General features: G+C 38.5%; 1 protein-coding gene across 1 annotated transcript; it reads left to right on the top strand.

Moving 5' to 3' along the window:
• Nucleotides 1–2,462: 2,462 nt before the first annotated feature.
• Nucleotides 2,463–18,354, top strand: LOC139710707 (uncharacterized). The gene is made up of 9 exons (XM_071622626.1): nt 2,463–2,661; nt 5,498–5,592; nt 9,585–9,632; nt 13,205–13,281; nt 14,316–14,370; nt 14,915–15,098; nt 15,976–16,091; nt 16,882–16,986; nt 18,007–18,354. The coding sequence occupies exons 1-9, from the start codon at nt 2,544–2,546 to the stop codon at nt 18,046–18,048; spliced, it is 840 nt and encodes a 279-aa protein (XP_071478727.1). The 5' UTR covers nt 2,463–2,543; the 3' UTR covers nt 18,049–18,354.
• Nucleotides 18,355–20,567: the final 2,213 nt, after the last annotated feature.

Here is a 20,567-nt window from a genome sequence, read left to right as displayed (position 1 = left end):
AGGCCGGATAATAGAGGTTCAACTGTAAGTGGCCGGTACATGCCATGTCTCATCGATGTCATGCATGTCGATGATGGTGCGATCTAGCGTAGCTCGAGTTAAACAGAACATACAGTGAATGAATATTTCTGTTCATTGATAAACACTGTTTTCGATGTGTTTTTCAATAAATAATCTTTACATAATCGTTCAGAATAGTGGGCATTTAGCGAAAAAAAAATTGTTTATCCAAAATAAACTGTGTATCTAGTGTTTATCTGGCGAAAAACACTGTCTTTCAGTCATAAGCATTGATTTCCAGTAAAACATTATGTCATGAGTGATGAACAGAGTTTATAAATCGCAGTTAAACACTGGTTTATCAATCGAAAAACACTGTACGTCAGTCGAAAAAACATTGTTTTCATCGATAAATATTGTTTTTGGCATTATTGGTCTTATGGCTTGCCATATATAAAGCTGCGCACGTACAGGACTAGACTGTCCGCAAATCTGATACCCACGCACCACGTACTAGTATTGTATCTACACACACTGCGATAGAGTTTACGTACACGGTATGCAATGTACACGGACGTACATAGGGATAGTGTGTGGAGAACCGAAGATCAGGCAGAACTAACTAACTACTGAAACGCTTTCATGCTTCGTGAGAAGTGTCTTCGTCGAGCAATCATGACCTCACTATAACAGATGATTTGAAATGACTTATCATCTTTATCATTAGGTGAGTTACTGACCTCTGCTCATTTTTTATTCACTTATATCTGTATGAATTTTGTGACTATTTAGAACCCTACGTCAGCTACGATAAGGTTCTATTCCACTTCTAAACGTACGGTAGGTTGATACACAGTAGGATCTACTCAGTAGTAGTGTGTGTGAGTAGGGTTCCTACTGTCACGACTCGACTGTAGCGTATTCCAATTCCACAACCACTCAGCACTTGTTTGTGTTTGCTCACTATGACATTAATTTTAGTATCAATCCAGAGTCCTAATGTTAGTAGTACGTAGTACGGCTAAACGAGGATGCGATTCATACGGTCTGTTCGCGCCCGTGTTCAACACCTTTCAGTGTAAGATTTTCAGAAAGGTTTACCACGAATAAATTACCAGCACTATCAGACTATGTAGCAGTACTATTGACAACAAGGCTGAATACCAGTCGATTACCAGTGCAGTGGCAGTGCATCAATGCATCAATCCATCAATGTCAACAATGATGGATTGATGGCGTCATGTTAAAATAAATTTACAATGTCTAACGTTAGATAGACGTGATAGGCAACACTACCCAACAGTGTTGTGCACATTTATGCACATTTAAATTTACTTGGTCGTTGCCCGGTTGTTGCCGCATGCCGGCTACGCTAGTCAGCCTTGCTGTCTAAATTACAAATCATGCACTCACATGCATTGACGGAAAGACGGTCTGTATCCGTCGTTGGGGATACAAAACATATGTTCTCCGTAGACTTTGTATGTCTGGCTTCATGGGAGGAGAGCCATAATTGTCAAGAAATAAGGCAAGACTTCCATATTTTGAAAAAACTCCTCCGGACAGACAGACTTTTCTGTCTATCACATGCAGTACTACTACAGGACCTATCATACTTGTAGCTTACTAGTGTTTTAGAGTCCTGAATACAATTGTATGTGTAAAGTTAAAGATTGTAGAAATTCTATGATGATGACAGTGTCTTGTAATCATATGACGATTTTCTCGTTGATAATATTGTTGTTAGCTGTTCAACTTCAAGTTTCTGTGAAAAATGTCTAAATCTACATTGTGCATGTACATTCTACATAGTAGCCTAGTTGAAGCTTTAGATAGACTAAACAACCCCATTTGTGGCAGGCTATGTACAGCCACTACAGGGTGCCTATTTGCGGCAGGGGCCATTTCATTCATTGATAAAATTAAAAAGGTCCAATCTGGTGTCACTTCCCATAATCGATAATACTTGCGCTTGCTAGTATTACTCCTGCTTGTGTTCTAAAATGGAACTAAGCAAACGTGATGTTCATTAGCTGTTTTTATTGAGGTCTGGAAGGAAAATGCCCCTGCCGCAAATAAAGTTGTTTACTCTAGATGTAGATTCAGCTCTCTCACTCTCAGTCAAGCTGCCTCGACTCAGGGGGTTAAATTCCCACACAGGCACCCGCAGAAGGAAAACTTTTCCCATTTCAGCATGCTCTACTTTCTAAATGTTAATCTTCTTTACTACGTGTACAGTGTGTAGGATGTGTACACTACCAAGGTACTACTAGTCAGACTGAAGAATTTATTATGCACGTAAAATAGAATTGGAATAACCATAATTTAAAAGATGTAGATGCTAATGTCTATTCTATCTTGTAAAAATTTCTTTCAGATGAAGTTGAGGTGCATGTAACCCACAGCAATATTTGGGTGTCAAGCTCTACATTTTGCCAAAGAGAAAAGCTTCTCTGAGCACCCTGCCGAGATAAAGAGAATAGTTTGACTGAGATAAACAAAGCATCTTCCCAGATAAGAGTGGATACTGAGGCCATTTCATCATGGATGGCATTCTCTCTCTCGACTCCTCTGACATCAAGACTGGCATCAAGAGGAAAGATATTCTCATCAAGAAGCCACAGGTGGACCAGACGAACAGTCCTAAAATTGAGGTCAAAGGTGGGTAGACTCTGTCAGTAACATAATAATCTGCCTTGCAATCACATGGCTCAGGTTCAAAGCACAGTGAGTCTTGCTATTCAATGCAATATGTGATACAGTGCACTCCCGCTATAACGAACATGACTACAACGACATTCGGGTTACAACTATAATTAAAGTAAAAATCCAGGCCCCAACATTATCAGCTGTTTATTTTTTATTAGTTCAGGTATAACGGAGTTGCCAGTCCTCAGGACTTCATTAAACGGGAGTCCACTGTACATATTGTCATCCAATCTGTATGGCAAAGCACTGTGTCACTCAGATTGAAGGGAATGGCGGTCCCATTAGGGTGAGAGTTACAACCCACACATGGAAAGGATTCTGCTCCAGCCATTCATTGCAAAGAGCAGGGGGTAAACTGATGTAGTGGTCAGCCTTTAAATAATCACAGTGTATGCACTATTATACACCTGCCTGGTTGGTTGGTATATTGTTTGTTTGTTTGTTTGTTTTGGGTTTTTTTAAGAAAAAGGTGATGATGACATTCCATGGGTATGCAGACAAAAATGCCACAACCTAATCACTTGCAAATCAACATATAGTTCAATTGACTGTTCAATATACTCTACACTAGTTTGTCTCTATAAGTGGGAAGTAAAGAAAAAAAAGAAAGTAGAAAAACAAGAGTTCATTTGACAATTGCAATATTACTCTTTGGGAGGGGAAAAATCATAGGGATCTGCACTACACAAGTATACCAAATGTCTGATGCATTTTGGAGATGATGATGTCAAGTTTTACTTTCTATTGTGAACGTCTTAGACCTTTTTGTGTGTCTTGGAGTTGTAAACAAGGTACAATGTACACAGGAACATTTACATCTACTACACTAGACAACAATCAGTGACATCAACAGCTAGGCTAGGCTTCAATACTACAGTGAATCATGAAATCACAGTATTTATCCCCCCCCCCCCCCCCCCCGAACAGATCCTGTGATGCACTCTCTGTAGAACATATTCCCTCCACTCTTATAGCTCACCTTTAGTAGTGTAGGCCAATATGTTATTAATAAGACCAAGAAAGAATGAACGAGAGAAGAGATATAAAAGTATATACGTTGGTATTTGTTCAAACATCATTACGTCACTGCGATGAACTGGCTTTAGCTCAGTGGTAATGCAGCTGCCTGGTATAAGCAGGAGGTGACACAGGTTCAAATCCCTGTCTAGTTCCTCCTTTTTTCACTTGGTGTTCATGATGCAGATTGAGTGTGTGTGACAAACAAAATGATAGATCAATTAATTTGTCACTTTTTATGCCTCCGCCAACGAAGTGGCCGGAGGCATTATGTTTTCGGGTCGTCCGTCCGTCCGTCCGTCCGTCCGTCCGTACTTCCGTCCCGTTTTGTTTTTGTCGATATCTTAAGAACTGTGTGGTGGTTTTACATCAAACTTGGTATGAGGGTATATCCTGGGGGGGATAATACTTTGTTTGGATTTTAGGGTCACGGGGTCGAAGGTCAAAGGTCACAGGTTGAAAATTCATGTTTTTCTCCATATCTGGCAAATGGTTCAAGCTATCTTCATAGAACTTAGCTTGTTCCAATGGGCAGTGATTATCTAGGGAAGTTGGGGGTCATGGTTCAAAGGTCAGGGGTCAAAGGTCAAGGTCAACTCCTCAAAATATCACTACTTTCCTCATATTTATGCAATGCCTGAAGGTTGTTTTTTTTTAACTTGATGTATACATGTATTACCCAATATATATTCTGTGGGAAGTTTCTTGCTAAAAGGTCAAAGGTCAAAAGGTCAAAGGTCAAGTGAAAGTGCTGAATTGCACTTTTTGCTCCATATCTCAAAAGTAACTCAAGGTATCATCATGAAACTTACATATTTATGCATGTTCAACCTAACAGTGATTCTCTTTGGAACTGTGAGGTCAAAGGTCAAAGGTCAGGTTTAGATAATGCTATTTTCCCATTTGATACTGAAATTATACTTTTTCTCAATACCTTGAAAATTACTTAATGCATAAACTTATAAAAGGGTCAAAAGTCAAGTAAAAATCATCACTTCCCCAAATACCTGCACTCTGGCATTTTAATCATTCATCCAATTGAACCTAGTTCTAGGAAAGTGAACATTCAGCACATTTGTGTCAAACCTGTCATTTTAATATTTTGCCAATTGTGTGAAACTGTCATCACACATTGTCAAGACATTGTACTATAGACCTATTAGGAGAACCATGCATTGTGGCGGAGGCATATCAGTCGCCGTAGCGATATATCTAGTTTTTTTAAATGTCAAAAACAGTCATGACTTTCCGCAAAGTCCGTACTGTAAAAGTGGATATTTTTGCGCGACTAATTTTTTTGCGCTTGGCAGGGTAAGAAGAGTTTTGTGTGTTTTTAATTCCGCAGAATCAAGACTTCAACTGCTGGAACATACGGCAAGCAAAAATATCCATGTGCTTTTATTTTCATGCTAGTTTTGGGTTGCACGAAATGTGCGAAAATTTCAACACCGTGAAAATTTACACTTTTACTGTATTTGAAGGTCACAGGCTACATTGGAATTGCAGTGGGCTGTAATACTGTTTTAAATATATCCAACATGCATGATACTGTTATAGTTTAGCATTATTCAAAATGTACTCTCTGTTTTTATAACTACATGTTCGGACGTTGTATCTGTTATTGAGTGTTCTCTATACGCACTCCATGTGATATCAACTCCGTATGATAGAGGTGTAGTCCAATACGAAACTGTGGTAAAGTAGTTTCTTTGAGGAATTGTTTTGTGTTTCATATGAATTCAAATCGCCTGAATTTCTCTTCCCATATTAGCTGCTCCTGCTGGTGTGATGTTCAAACTGCGGGACATTAACAAAGACTTGGTACAAGCTTGGAAAGAAGTTTTCAAAGGATGTGACCACGTAGAGGTAAGGTCTTCCATTAGGAATGATGGACGGTAGTTCCTGTCAGAATAGGATGTTATGATGTAATATTCTATGAAATGTTCAGTTTTCATCCATTGATATTTAGCTGCATGAGTGTGTGTTTCTTACGATTTATAATGTTCAGAATTTATCCAGTAAAATGCTCACCCCACCTACTCTGTGCACAGTTCAAATGTTGACTGATTCAATTCTGCAGAAGAAAATGTATATATGCATACATGTGTGCATTGGATATGTACAAGTACCTAAATCCTCACATTTTTACTTGTAGCTCACCTGAGCCGAAGGCTCAAGTGAGCTATTGCGATTGCTCTTTGTCCGGCGTCTGTCGTGCGTTGTGCGTAAACTTTTACATTTTCATCTTCTTCTTGAGAACCCCTTGACCGTTTTTCACCAAACTTGGCAGGTGGCATCCCTAGGGGGATAGGATCTCAATTTGTTCAAGTGGGCACCAACCCCTCCTGGGGGGCCCCCAGAGGGGCCCAAACCCCCCAAAATTAAGGAATCTAAGTTAAAAATCTTCTTCTCTAGAACCAGAAGTGATAGAGCTAAGTTAATACTATGAATTAGTAAATTGATGACTGTACTTTCAAGTTTGTTCATGGCGGAATCAGGGGTGCCCCCCTTGGGACCCTGGGGAGGGGTCCTAATGGGGCCCAAATTGTACATATTATAATTTTCATCTTTTTCTTGAAAATGCCATTATGAATTTTCACCAAAGTTGGCAGGTAGCATCCCTAGGGGGAAAGAATCTCATTCCCATCTAATGGGCACCATGCCCCACCTGGGGGGCCCCAGGGGGCCTAAATTTGGACCAAAACGGTAAATTTTCATCTTTTTCTTGAAAACCCTATCACTAATTTTCACCAAACTTGGCAGGTAGCATCCCTAGGGGGATAGAATCTCAATTCCATCAAATGGGCACCATGCCCCACCTGGGGGGCCCCAGGGGTCCCACCCCCTCCTGTAAGGAATCTTTACAGATTTTCTCTAGAACTGGAAGTGATTGAGCTAAGTTAATACAATGAGTCAGTATATTGATGACTGTTGTTTCAAGTTTGTTCATGGGAGAATCAGGGGTGCCCTCCCCCCTCCCAGCCCCTTTGGACCCAAGGAAGCGGGATGGGATGGGGGAGGGGGTCTAAATGCGGGCCTAAATTTTCATCTTCTTGCTGAAAACAATATAATGGATTTTCACCAAACTTGTCAAGTAGCATTCCCATAGGGATAAAATCTCAAAATGTTTGAATGGGCACCATACTTCCTTGGGGGCCCCAGGCGGTCCAAACCTCCTAAATTAATGAATATTAAATAATATTTTTCTCTAGTTCTAATCAAAAGTGATAGGGCTTTAAAGTCTTTTTTCCCAAGCTGCATAATCCAATGTTCTATAAAGTACAGTGTACTTGGCAGGTATTTTTACCAGTGTGATGGAATATGTATAACATGGACACCATCATGCCCCCATTCTCAAAGCTACCCCCACCATAAGTTTCCAATGTTCTCAGGTAAAAGTCAGCAAGAATGCATGGAAGGTGAACTTGCGATACTCAGGTGAGCGCGTGACCCCCGGGTCTCTTGTTTCATATGTATTTGTTGATTAGCATTTGGCAAAGCAAAGTTGAAATGATTCAGAGGTCCTGTGAAGCACTTTAAAGCACAAATATCCTGAACTGCTAACAGTGTTGAGTTTGTCATGTAGAGAGAAACAACCAATGTTGCCAAACGATTGAAAAATCAACTAACAATTTCAATGCCCAGATTTAATGGACAATAAATATGTGAATAGATGGTGATTTGCTAATTAATAAAGTGTAATATCACAGACTGTATGTCTTCTGGTTGTATGATATTAAGGGAAGGAGTCATGTTAAGATCTAAAGTACATGGAAGAGATCCTTAAATGTGTCTGTGTTTTGTATTACTTTCATGTGTGTCTACATATGCATATGAGTCAGTGTAGACCAGTGGGCTTCTGTGTGACAATGAGTCAACCATAATGTCTCACCAATAGACAGAGTTGCATTCTGTGGGCAGCCAGACATAGCAGCTAGATCCTGACACAGGGGTAGCTACCGGTAAATCAAACTGCCTAGATGCCTCGGGAGGGTACAAACAGTGACCTAGGTATTAGCCCCTCCCCTTCTCCCTTTTTCTCCCCTTTCTCCCCACCCCTCTCCTTCCATAGTCTCCATGCATAGACCTTCTGATCCATTGATATCACTCCTCTCATGTTTGTTTTGCTATTTATTTGATATCGTTAAAGATGGTATAAGATACCACAAGATCATGTGTTAGTGGGTTGTCATGCAGGATGTGGTTTTGTTGTCATCATTCTTAGAGGGAAAAAATGAAAGGAAATGTAGTCATGAAAAATTTTGATAAGGTTTAGACGGATAAACCCTAGTACAGCCAGGTAGGTGAGATCCTTGACTCCAACTACTTGTTTCTGTAACTCTGCACGTATGCCTTCAAGGGTATTGATGCTCAGGATTACTAGTGTTACAGTGTAATGTGTTAAAGGTTAGAGGATGTTTGCATGTGTAACCTTGAAGATGTGTTGAACAAATGTATTGAATGGTTGATTTATGAAATGTTTTGCATTTTTCTGACAATCATTTTGTGATTTTGATTGACATGATGAGGTGGCAGTTATAAAAATAGTATGATTGTGTAAAAATATGTATTGAGTAATATTGTTATCAAATTTATTAGTGTTATTTTCATTATTATAGTATTATCATTCATGACTACTTCTAATATTATTATTCAATCTCCTAGTTTGCACATTTCATCACCTGTGCTTATCAAAGCATTTTCAACTACACTGTAAATAAGCATTTTATTATTATTTTTTTTTTTTACCGTCCTCAACATTGAAGTGAAGACAATCCCTAGTATTATTTGCATTTGTTACATTTGTTAAAAATTCTGTCCCATAAAACTCTTTAAGACCATTATTGATGTCTCAATTGCACTGACCTTGTTTACAAGATTGACGAAACCTCCATTACCATGCCTTTCTCAGTTTCACGGGGCAATTAAGAAAATACATTCTTGCTGCCGGTAGGCCACACTATTTTTTTGTCTTTTTTAAATGTATTCACATCCACTGAAATACATGTTGCAATAGATACTCATAAATGAGTCCTGAATGGGAAAGAAAGGGTGGATAAATGGGGGGGGGGGGGGGGGGGGGGGGGGGGGGAGGGGGAATTAGGATCTAATGTGTCTTCAGTGATGTTGACTAGGCATTGCAATGTTTTGATGAAAACATCATTTCTTTGGCTAGGACAGAGCAATCTTACATTGATTTAGTTTTGTAATTATTTTTTAGTATGTACAAATATGCAGGGAAACCATGTTTGTTAAGATTTTGGTCTAAAAATATTCTGTCCTTTGGTTAGTGGTACATATGTTGTAAGGTAAGAGAAGCAACTAGGGAAAAGTACCTGGAAAACTGTTGTCTCTATCTGAGGGTATTGCAAGTACAAAAATGTACATGTATACACCACACTGAATACATTTTGTTTCATTGATGAGATGAAAGATTCTTGGCTAGTAAGAATAGCTTCAAATGGGTGTTGAGCTCTAAAACATAAGCAAGGAAACAATTTTTGAAATGAAGAGATGCATTAACTGGGAGTTTGCTAACTATGATACATAAATTATGTATACTGTAAAAGAGGATATTTTCGCGCGACTAATTTTTCGCGCTTGGCCGGGTCAGAAGAGTTTCACGTGTTCTTAATTCCGCGGAATCTAGATGTCACGCACAGGAACATATGGCAAGCAAAAATATTCGCGGGCTTTTATTTTCGCGCTAAATTCTGGTTGCGCGAAATGCGCGAAAATTTCAACACCGCAAAAATTTCCACTTTTACAGTTGTATATATATTGGTTGTACTATGCGACTTAAGCACAGTACTGAGTATTTCAACATTATTTACATATTTTGTTTGTTTTATTTGTAGGTCTCTGAGGGTGATATTTTCAAGAATGCTCCAGCTGCTGATGCAATAGTAAGTACCATGTCACATTGATAACTTGTAGAATATTATGATTTTGTCCATGAAGAAGTCTTAGATTTTATGGGCTCTGTGTTATAAGAACTATCAGGCATATCAGTCCTGCAATGTTATTTATGTCTTCTCCTCATATGTTAATGAGCACATTCTACAGCCCTTACAGGGTTCAAGTATATGATGCTGTTCATATCATAGTCGACAAACACTGGTTGCACACTGAAAGTTTGGCCAATAAGGAATAATTGAACATTACCTCACACATATTGTTTGTAATCTTATAAACCATGCCCATTTGGATGCAGTATCAGAACTTTTTGAGTTTTCTGTTATTTTCTGTTTTTATCATTTGTGATGTACTATGATATTTGAAGAGTCAAATGTCCTGCAGAAAGGCTAACTGTCACTGTCTTTGGATAAAGCAAACCTTTTAATCCTCATTAAATAGGGATTGGGGAATCCCTTTAAAGTCACAGTGGCCTTTTTGCACCGCTGCTGCAGTGTTATACTTCAGTGGCTTGTTATAGTGTCACATCATGGCCAGTTCCAAGGGGAATTATGAAAGGTGACCCTGCATCACAAAATAAACACAAAGTTGTAGGCCTAATTTTCATAGTCAAACTCTGAAATGATAGATTTGAAACTATAGTATTTTATACTGATCAGTAATCAAAATTAGATCCTAATCCATCAAAATAATGATTTTATAGATAACGCCTTTATCAGTCTATATGTGGGAGTGCCACTTAGAATTTTGTAGTTGTTGTTGTTCTTTAAAGTTACAGTAGACTTGTATGGGTCTATGCATGTGCATGTTGTCACCCAAGTTATTATTCATGGAACAAAAGCAGAATTGAATCTCCATGGCAACAACTGAAACCACTGAAAAATGACATGTATGCACCTCGTGTGTCAACATCGAGAAAACCAGTGATGGACAGGAAAAAAAAAATAGTAATGATAATATTCATCATCACTGTGTTCATGCTACCAAACAAGATGTACAGCTGTAAGACAAATAAATGATAACTCTGTCACCTACATGTAATACCCCAAATCAGCATGTTTGCAGACCTACTAAAAAAAAAGCAACCCATGCGACACTGATTTTCTGATGTGAGGCCAAGAAAGTCAATGAAATAGCTTTGCAAGATGACAAAATATGTGGCATCAAAAGATTTAATGAAGTGACTCATATCACAGACCTAGTGTAAGAATCGCAATGAAATAGAATTTCCAATATGAATGCAAATAGTGGATGATGAATATGTGCGTGTTTCATATCCGAGCAGTAATGCATTGTAAATTGACAGTGCAGTAGCCATGAACATCATGCCGTTGATAAGAAATTAATAGAAATGACCATGAGTGTTGTTGTGCTCTATGTATTACATGAGGATCCTTCAAACCAAGGCTGTATTAGAGTGCCTGTAGAATGGATAATTACTATGCCTGTAGAAGTCTAGAAAATAAAAGAATGCTTCACTTCTCATATTACAAAATTGTATTCCACTATTTTGTTGTTGTTGTTGTAATGATCACACAATGTAATTTATGTAAGTTTGCGTTAATGTGATGTTTGGCAGAGAAATGCAATTAACTATGTGCTTCCATCATGGCACAATTATTTGAAGTCATAGAATTTATTCTTTTAAAACAGTCATCAGTCAAAGTCATGCAACATCACTAAATTGATATCAGAATTTGAGAAGAGAAATAATCCAACAGATGATGAGTTATTTACTTTGCTATGCTTGGACAAATTTATCTAAGTCACTTGGCAGAAAGAACCAATATTTGCTCATTCATAACCTTGGCCACCTTGCAATCTAATTGTGATTTTCTGTTTTTGTGTATTTTTCTGCATTCAATGAAAAGACCCTCTCCCCTCCCCCACCCCCCCCCCCAAACAAAAAAAAAAATAAACCAAAATGCGTCCAGTATACACAGTTGGATGATGTAGAGTAGGCACCTATTATTGCTGGTAATATGTCTGCTGTGTGTGTTATTGTGCAGGGGCAATACACACAAACAAAGGATGAATGTGCTTATTTAATTAGTGTGAGTGCTGTGCAATTTGGATAGTAGTACCGTTACAAGTGATATGTGCACATGCGTTCAGCTTATGATAAAGCCTACTCTGTTCTTCCATTAGCTCATTAGATCTTCATACAATGTAGTTGATACTGATGATATGTTCAGGGAGGGGGATGTGTTCTAGCTATCTGATCTGTTTATTGCTCATCGCATGACGTGCACTTGAAAGAAACATTGCACGTGGTCACAGTTGGCCTACAATTTTTGTGAAGCAATTTCGGATATTGCACACTGACATCACCCACTGTAATTCATTTACTCTCTACGGCTCATTTCAACTCGTAGTTTTTGCACCATTGTATGGCTCTGATGGTCAATACCATTGCAGCATGCAATCCATCTGTTGCTAGCATGCACTGAGTCACTCATTCTACTGACAACTAATCGCATTCATGTACTGTACAACTGTGGCACAAGACACCAAACAAGCATTCGTCTTTCAGAAAATGATTGCCATTTCTGTACTATATTCCAAAATCAGTGTGGAGCACATCCTTTTAACATCCGCTGTGTTGTACAAACATGTAGAACAATAGTGTATATGTGACCCGCTACAACAAAAGGATCCTAAAGTCTCAGCGCAGATGGCTGAGCCGAGGAAATCAAGTTTGAAGTCAAACCATCAAAATCAGTCAAAACTGTTGGTTTTCTGTTTTTTGCATAATTTTGTGGTTTAATGTATCGTCTATCATCTGCTGAAATTTTGAAGCTAAATGGTCAAAGGAAAGGCAAGAAAATAGCGTTTTTCTGGGCCGTGATTTTCCGACTTTCAACGGGACAGAAACGTGTCCGAAGATTTGGATTTAGCACAGCAGCTAGACTCCACCCCTAGCAACAAGGGAGTGATATTATTGGTCAGTGCGTGCCATTCTGGTTACTGATTGGTCATGCGTATACCGCTGGCGCCAAGCTTGAATGAACATCGTGGAGGTTGCTGAGAGCGTACCTTCTATTGTCAAGCAGTGAAAACTGTCTTGCCTCCCCTTGATCATGATAGCATCGGAAGGAAAACTTTGAAGGAGGTTTTCTCGAAGCGCTGATTTCCTGAACCACTCGATCTGCGCTGATAAAATCATCGATATCTCGGCAAGAGAATACTTTCATGAGTCATGTTATACAGTATATGAAATCAAAGTGGAAGAGCAAGGGAATAATATCATGCCATTTTCAGAAAATTGCCCTCCTCCGACTTTCGGATCCTTTTGTTGTAGCGGGTTACATATGGTCTTGACTCTCGCCATGGAACAAGATACAATGTATTGCACTCAGTGAAAGATGAGGCACCCTATTCAATTCGGCTTTCCTTCATTGAGTAGAGCGCCTCATCTTTTTGATACCTTGTGCCAAATCTGGTATAATTGCACTTGTGACCATTCACTATTTGTATTACCAGTGTACACTGAGCCCCACACTACTATTGCTCAAATAGAAGCTGTCATTGTCTATCCATCTTGTTATATTCTTCTCCCAAGGTCTCTCCAGCCAACAGTTTTGGATACATGGATGGTGGTATCGACTTAGCATACTCAAGACATTTTGGCTGGCAACTGTGAGTGTAAAACTGTGATTGGTTCAGATCTCATTTTGCATTTTATGCATCAGTATGTGCTTTTCATTTGATATCAATGCCTTTCTTGTATATTGTGCAGTTGCTCATTGGGAAAATTATTAAACTGAAGCTGTCTGAGTATTCTTGAACTGACTTCCATGTGTGTAAAAAGTTTGACAGAAAGTGTGAAAAGGCTACAAATAGAGGTTGGAGCCTCATGACCTTTTGAAAATAATATTGTTCAGGAAAATATGCAGTCAAGCATACAGACACCAAGGTTTTACCCATACTGTAAAATGGAAACCCTCACAATTTGTTTTGTCTTTGCACTGGACCAATATCAGTAAACTCTACTCGTTGATATTTCATAATAACTATTTCCACAGATGAGAGGTTTCTGTGTATTTATATTTTCCAAATATGAAGAAGTGAACTGAATATATTCACAGTGCTGTGAAATGTGCCATGTACTGTACCGAGTTGCAGAGTTTTCATTCAAACTCAGTTTTAGAACAAGATTGTACACATACTACATAAAGGCCACCGCACACTACACGATCAGACTGGTCTTAAAGTCTTAAGCCAAGCTGGGTCTTAAGACCAGTCGTACGACCGGACACCGCACACTATACGACCGAGTAGGCTTACGACTGTAAAGCGCGCGCAGTGCGCACTGCGTGCGGTTGCATTTTACTGCATTGTGAATGGCTGAAAGCTCACGACTGGTCGTAGAAATTCAACATGTCAAATCTCTACGACTGGCGCTAAGACCCAGTCGTACGACTAGAAAATGGCAAGACTGTGACGTCACACCTCTAGTCTTAAGGTCTTAAGACCGGTGAATCGGGGCAAAATCGTGTAGTGTGCGGCGGGCTGTAGGCTTTCTAATAATGACAAGATACAGGCAAAAACAAACTCTGGAAGAAATGATGCAGTTACCACCACCTCAATGATTTAGTTTATGGTCAGGCAACACCTTAATATTCTTGTTTCCACTTTTGACTTTCTTTCTTTTATTCTTCCAATGCAAACAGAATGAGTAGATTACAGGAGATTATAATGACTGAGAAGGATGGAGAGCTTTTAGTGGTAAGTTTGTACTTATTATTATTATTGTTATTATTATTATTATTATTATTATTATTATTATTATTATTATTATTATTATTATTATTATTATTATTATTATTATTATTTAAACTTATTGTAAGTTTGTACTGGAGAGATTTGAAGGGAAGTGATTTTAACTGCGAGGCCCTCTGTTTGACATTTTCACTCTTCACTCACAACCCTACCAGAAGACTTTATTACCAATACACAGAGCTTTCTTTTCCTGTTCTTTGTTTTATCCCTGGCTTTTCAATTAATCCTTGATTGATACTCAATAAAGTAAATTTTTTGCAACATTTCTCATACACACATGGCTTCGTGCATGTAAACATTGCATTGCCAATTAATCTGCCTGTGCAGACTACTGTCCAAATGGCATACACCTTGACTTTATGAGGAAAAAAGGAATCATCAAAATGAATACATACTACAGTGCTTAGAGTGCATGTCATGGAAATGTCACATGGGCCCTGTAACTTAAACCCCTTTGCACAATGAGATGATTGTGGTTTGTTTCCTACAGGGAGATGCAATCATCACACCGACTTGCCAACAGTTCTGGGGTAACGCTGGTAAGACATCGTGGGAGGAGTACAACCAGGGTACGCCCATCAAGTACCTGATATCAGCCCCTACCATGAGGGTACCCATGGATGTCTCCGATAGTGTCAATGCTTACCTTGCCTTCAGAGCTGTCATCATAGCAGGTGAGTTAACCCTTTCTGTACCAGGGACTTTGGACAGTGAACAGGACGTTGGCGTTCCTGTGCCAGTCTCCACGCGAAGGGTTAATGGGTGTGTACAGTTCAGCTCGAGGTGAAGATTTAGCTTTTAATAGTTTGCAAGATATTCAGAAACCACTCTATGAGGTGTCAAAGAGCATGCAATTCTAAGGGGTATCAAAAGTTTATTTGATGAAAATCGGTTTGGAAATAGCTGAGATATCCAAAAACAAGGTGAAATTAAGAGATCCTAATAAAAGGCGTGGCCTGTCGCTTTTTATTATTATCACTTTTTTTGATATCTCAGCCATTTGAAAACTGATTTTCATCAAATGAACGTTGAATCCTTCTTAAAATTACATGCTCTTTCATATTTCATGAGAGGTTTCTCATTATCTCATTTAGGAATGTTCAATACATGAATCCCCACCTCAACCAGTACTGTACAGTCCCTTTAAGCATCGCCAGCCTGCTAGCTACCAAAATGTGATGCCAAATGCCTTTGTGTACTTTGCAGGGATGCCATCCTTGTTGACAGCATTGCAGTATTCTAAAGGCTGAAAAGGCCTTTTTTTTTTTGATCTCAAGACGGTATTTCTATCTCCTACACTAGACATGTGTAGTAATACAATTTGGGAAAACAGTATTTGATATAATTACATATTTACACCGTTTTAGCCTTCAGAATACTGCATGACTTCATGTGATTAATCATTAACATTGAGCACATTAGTTTGTAGTGGATATTGCCATAACCTGTGTTCATATTTTCATACATGTAAGACAGTTGCATGTACAATATATAGAGTTAAGTACATTGAATTAAACATAAATATGTGAATTCTCTTTGTTTTATTTCTAGTACAAAAGCACAATGCCAACACAAGTAAGACTGGTCTGCTACCTATATCCAGTGTCCTCTGCCCTGGTCTAGCCACAAACGTGGGCAGGATGCCCCCCAAGAAGTGCGCCAAGCAGGTGAGTAGGGTGTGAGTCACAGAGACAGTTTAATGATCGGGATAGAGTGTTCACGGTCAGTTAGGTCATCGGTCATCAGAGTAACCAGAGTGACCGCTTGTCATGACAGATACTAAGACCAGTACATTCGCGTTATGTTACAGCTGTTTATTAGAAGTTTTTACCCTAGTGGATCAAAGACTGGCTACTATTCAGGTGTCAATGTACAGTTATGCCACTATTATGGTTTTGTTTATGCATCTTGTAGTCTTAACCCTATTTTAACTGGGCTATTTGAGACCAAGTTTTTACTGGGGGGGGGGGGGGGGGTCAATTTTCCCATTCAGATCTCGGCCGCCGATCACACAATCGCCGCAAAATTTTGCCTGAAGATAGAGCCGGATGTCAACTACAAGATTACATGGTCATGCAATAGAAAAATATTGCCTTTCTATTTTTAGTAAATTAATTATGCAAATTTACGCATGAAATCATATTTTCAATTTGACCACATGATAGACCACAGTGCAACGCACTTTTATTTCGCGCGTACTCAAAATTGTGAGTTATATCATGCGTTAGTGTGGACTAAGAGATCAGCGAAACAAAATGACTTTCATCATAGAGTGTAACGAACTTTTCTTCTCAGGTGATGTGATGGGCAAAACTAAGCTTTATCACGTGATCAGCTCTTGACCAATCCTTTAGCAAGATTCTTAGTATGTGGAATATAATCCATTATATCAATGTCTAAAAGTTAGGTAGAAAAGAGACATTAATTTTCTTGATGTTTAACTATCTTGTGCTGCAGATGAAGTGTGCGTATGAAATCTATGAGCTGAAGGAAGACCAATATCTACAGAACCCTGAGAGTCTAGGAAGTGTGTGGGAACACCATCTCTACATGGCATCAAATGTGAGTAGCCACTCCGATATTCCTCTTTATACCGTGCAAGGATTAGTGCAGCTTAATATTTTTGAGGGAAGATTATTCTACAGAATGGACAGAGAACAACGCACTGAGAAGTTGCTTCAAGAATTAGAATCCTGTAGAAGTAGAAATTTTCATTATGTGGAAATTTCTGTGCATTTTATGAAACTAACATGAAAATGAAGTCACACCAATTGTGTGTGATGCTATTTTACATTGTGATTCCACAGAATTATAAACATGCAAAATTTGTTTCCCTGATTGAGCACAAAAGTTTGCTGCTGGGAAGTTTCCAATTTTACCGTAGGGAATCCTGTCTGAGTGCACACACTTCATGAAGAAGTGTATCAAAAATGCTTTATTTATTGACTTGGTCTTTATGGTCTTTTTGTGTTGAATGGTGTCAAATGTGGCTGAGTCTATGGAGTGTTCAGTTATGAACTATAGATGACTTCTGTTATTGAAATAATGAAGTCCTCAGGGCTACCTGTTTTCTTTCGTTATATCGAAATTTCATTATATCCAAATAATAAAGTATATAGAATATATAAATAATACCTGAGAATAAGAATATTCAGAACTGAAGTTTTACTTCAGTGTAACGAGAGTTTCTCTATAATCATGTTCATTATAACAATGGTACACTGTACTCTTTTGAATGGCTCTTTTTCAGTAGTTCCATATTCAGCAATTGTGACAACATAGGAAATGCATTTCTAATTGCATAAAGACTGTAATATCGCCCTACCACCAAAAAAACAAAACAAAAACAAAAACAAAAGAGAGAAAGGAAATCAGGAGAAAAAGCAAATGTAAAGAGAAATTATGATGTCAAATAAACTTTTGATTTACTGAATATTGCGCATGATACTAAACAATCTTCCACAAAGAAAAAAAATATTAAAAAGATAAAGAAACATTCAGAACTATCTTCTTAAAGTGTGTTCTCCATGATATTTTTCAGGTTATTCACTCATTTTTTCCTCTTTTCTGTTTATATTACAGGAGGAATACAACCCGGAAATCACATTTTTAGAAGAGAGCTGAGGCTGGGTAGACTGGCTTGTAGAGAGTACTATTTAACTTGCTCTCCCATAAGAACTGTAAACCAGCCCACTCAACACTCTGATTGTGAAGTTCCTCCTACATTGTACCACCAGCCTCGACCCTCCTGGTGGCAGAAATTACCCCTCATCTGCTCCTTCAAACAACTCCACGCCCTCCCCCTACTCCTACAAACAAGACAGGCTTTGATGACCTTCGGCACATGTGATGTTGAAATTCTGAACTATGGAGCCAGTCATTACGCTGTACCCGCCCTCAATGGATGGAAGCCAGCCACTATGCATAGTACTCCTAATGAGCCTTTATAATACTCCCCAGCACCTGGGCAGCAGCGTGACGACAAGGCTGCTCCGAGTGCCCCTGCTCTGTGAGCATTAGAACTTTTTTTTTTTCACATTGTCAGCGTTATTCAGGAAACTGTGGAAACCCACTGATGGTACTGTGTCCTTCAAATCGACACCTGTGTGGGTGCTGCTGTCTGTCTGTATGTATGTATGTCTGTCTGTCTGTTTATGTGTCTGTATGTGTGTATTGATCAGTTTTGATGTTTTCCTTATGAATCTGTACAGTATATCTACTCCTATGTAATTAGAATAGCCTTAACTGTGCTGGGGCTGTTCCCATCAAAATATGAAATGCTACCCAAGTTTGGTGAATACCTGCATGTTCACAATGTCTAGGCTTATGATATATTACCACTCCAGCTCCACTGGCTTGTTATGGCAGGGTATTCAGAATGATGAAAGTGTAAATCATGTTTGGAGTGGTCAAATAATAAATCTGTCATGCATCTCATTCACTTTTATGAGACACTGTGACGTGCTTTGCAGTAAAATGTAGCTACTCATTCTATAAACGTTTTGATGCATTCTTGAGACCATCCAACCCACATAAATGTGTATATGCACTGGTACAATGTATCTACAATATCAGATAGCTTTTTGGATTCACACTCTGGCTGGCATTTATAATTATATCCAGTGTTCAACGAGCCTAATCTATTAAAGTCATGTTGGTTTTTCTCCTCTCCTTAAAATATGAACTCAATACAATGACTAATTATGGTTTGCCTTGCAAATACCTATTTTTGACAGAATTTAGATTTGTTCTGTTAAAAGTGTGAATAGTTTTTAGCACCAGGCATCCATTGTACATTCTTGCTCAGCCTGGATGCTTTCTTTTGGATGTCATTCTTCTCAACATTAGAAAAAAAAAGTCACAAACTCTGGAACTGTGGTATTGAAATATCTGTTGCAGAAGTACCTCTGTGCCATACCAACCTGTTGTTGTACAGCTGAAAGTTCTGTACCTGGGTCTTGTCTTCCAGGAGCCAGGCCAGATTTTTGTTTATAGACAGATTATTTTCTGACCTATATCTATGCTCATTGAATTGTCTACCTGGGAGCAAATCACATTTTTCTTTATTTTACCAAGGTCTGACATTTTTTAGATTTGTGATTTATTGAGCAAGACGTATATTTGCATACCAGTACAGCCTCTGTCACTACTGTACATAGTTCTCTTTTATGTACCTAGATTTTCACTGTAAAAGGCAATACTAGATGTCATTGGTGAATGCTGTGCTTAAACTGCATGGAATTGGACAAAGCAACTGCAGTGGTACTTGATAATTTTGTGCGTTTGACCATCCTCGTTGCTAGGAAAAATCTGGCATAAAAGCAGTGCTGCAGTAACTTGCCTTGAAATCCATTTGTAAATGGACGTGGAAGAAGTTAAACATATTACCAATGCTTTAGTCATTGGAATTCCAAACAAATCAGTGTTTATGAAGATGACTGAATGCATGATGTGTGTGGAGTAGAAATCCTCTTCCTGGATAAAGATTGAAAGGTCTCAATAGAATAGTAACTCAGATAGCAGTACAGTATATTCTAAAAGCTGGAACTCAGTAAGATATGTGAAGTATTTCAACTTCTGCTGTACAGCTAATCCCGTGACACCGCACTTATAAAGTGTGATGTTATGCCACCAGCAGGCTGCACTTTTTGTGAAAGAAAAAGATATGATTGGCACGTGGCATCATTTTTGAAATTCTGACTCATGCCTGTTACTGTATATGACATATTTTTCGTGAATTTTGCAAGTTGGGTGCTATTCTCGAATTTCACAAAAACACACATTAATTTCTCCAGTTATTAATGTAATCCTTGTTTGTGAATTTAACCACTGCGAAATTGTAAGGAAGTTGCAATTAGCAAAAAAGTACATTCACTGAGTACATGGCGTATACTGTAATCTTCCAGGGGCTAAGATATCCCGAAGTTGGTCAATTTGATTGATAAACAAAAAAAATGTTTCTAGGGACAATGTCACTTTCTTTGCAAAGTGCAATGGTAAATAAGCTTAAATTTGTATTTTATTGAGATGTGAGGGTTTTGTCTTAAGTTGAGATTTGGTGTACATAAATTTTGGAGATGTCTCAGAAGAGAGGAAACACAAGCGCTGTTGACCTTTCAGAAAGCCAGGTAAACATTAGTCAT

This window comes from Diadema antillarum, unplaced genomic scaffold (genome assembly GCF_040938485.1).
Source record: "Diadema antillarum isolate AM-2024a unplaced genomic scaffold, OU_Dant_1.0 seq00001558_RagTag, whole genome shotgun sequence".
Lineage (NCBI taxonomy): Eukaryota > Metazoa > Echinodermata > Echinoidea > Diadematoida > Diadematidae > Diadema > Diadema antillarum.
This window is presented reverse-complemented; position numbering and strand designations above follow the sequence as displayed.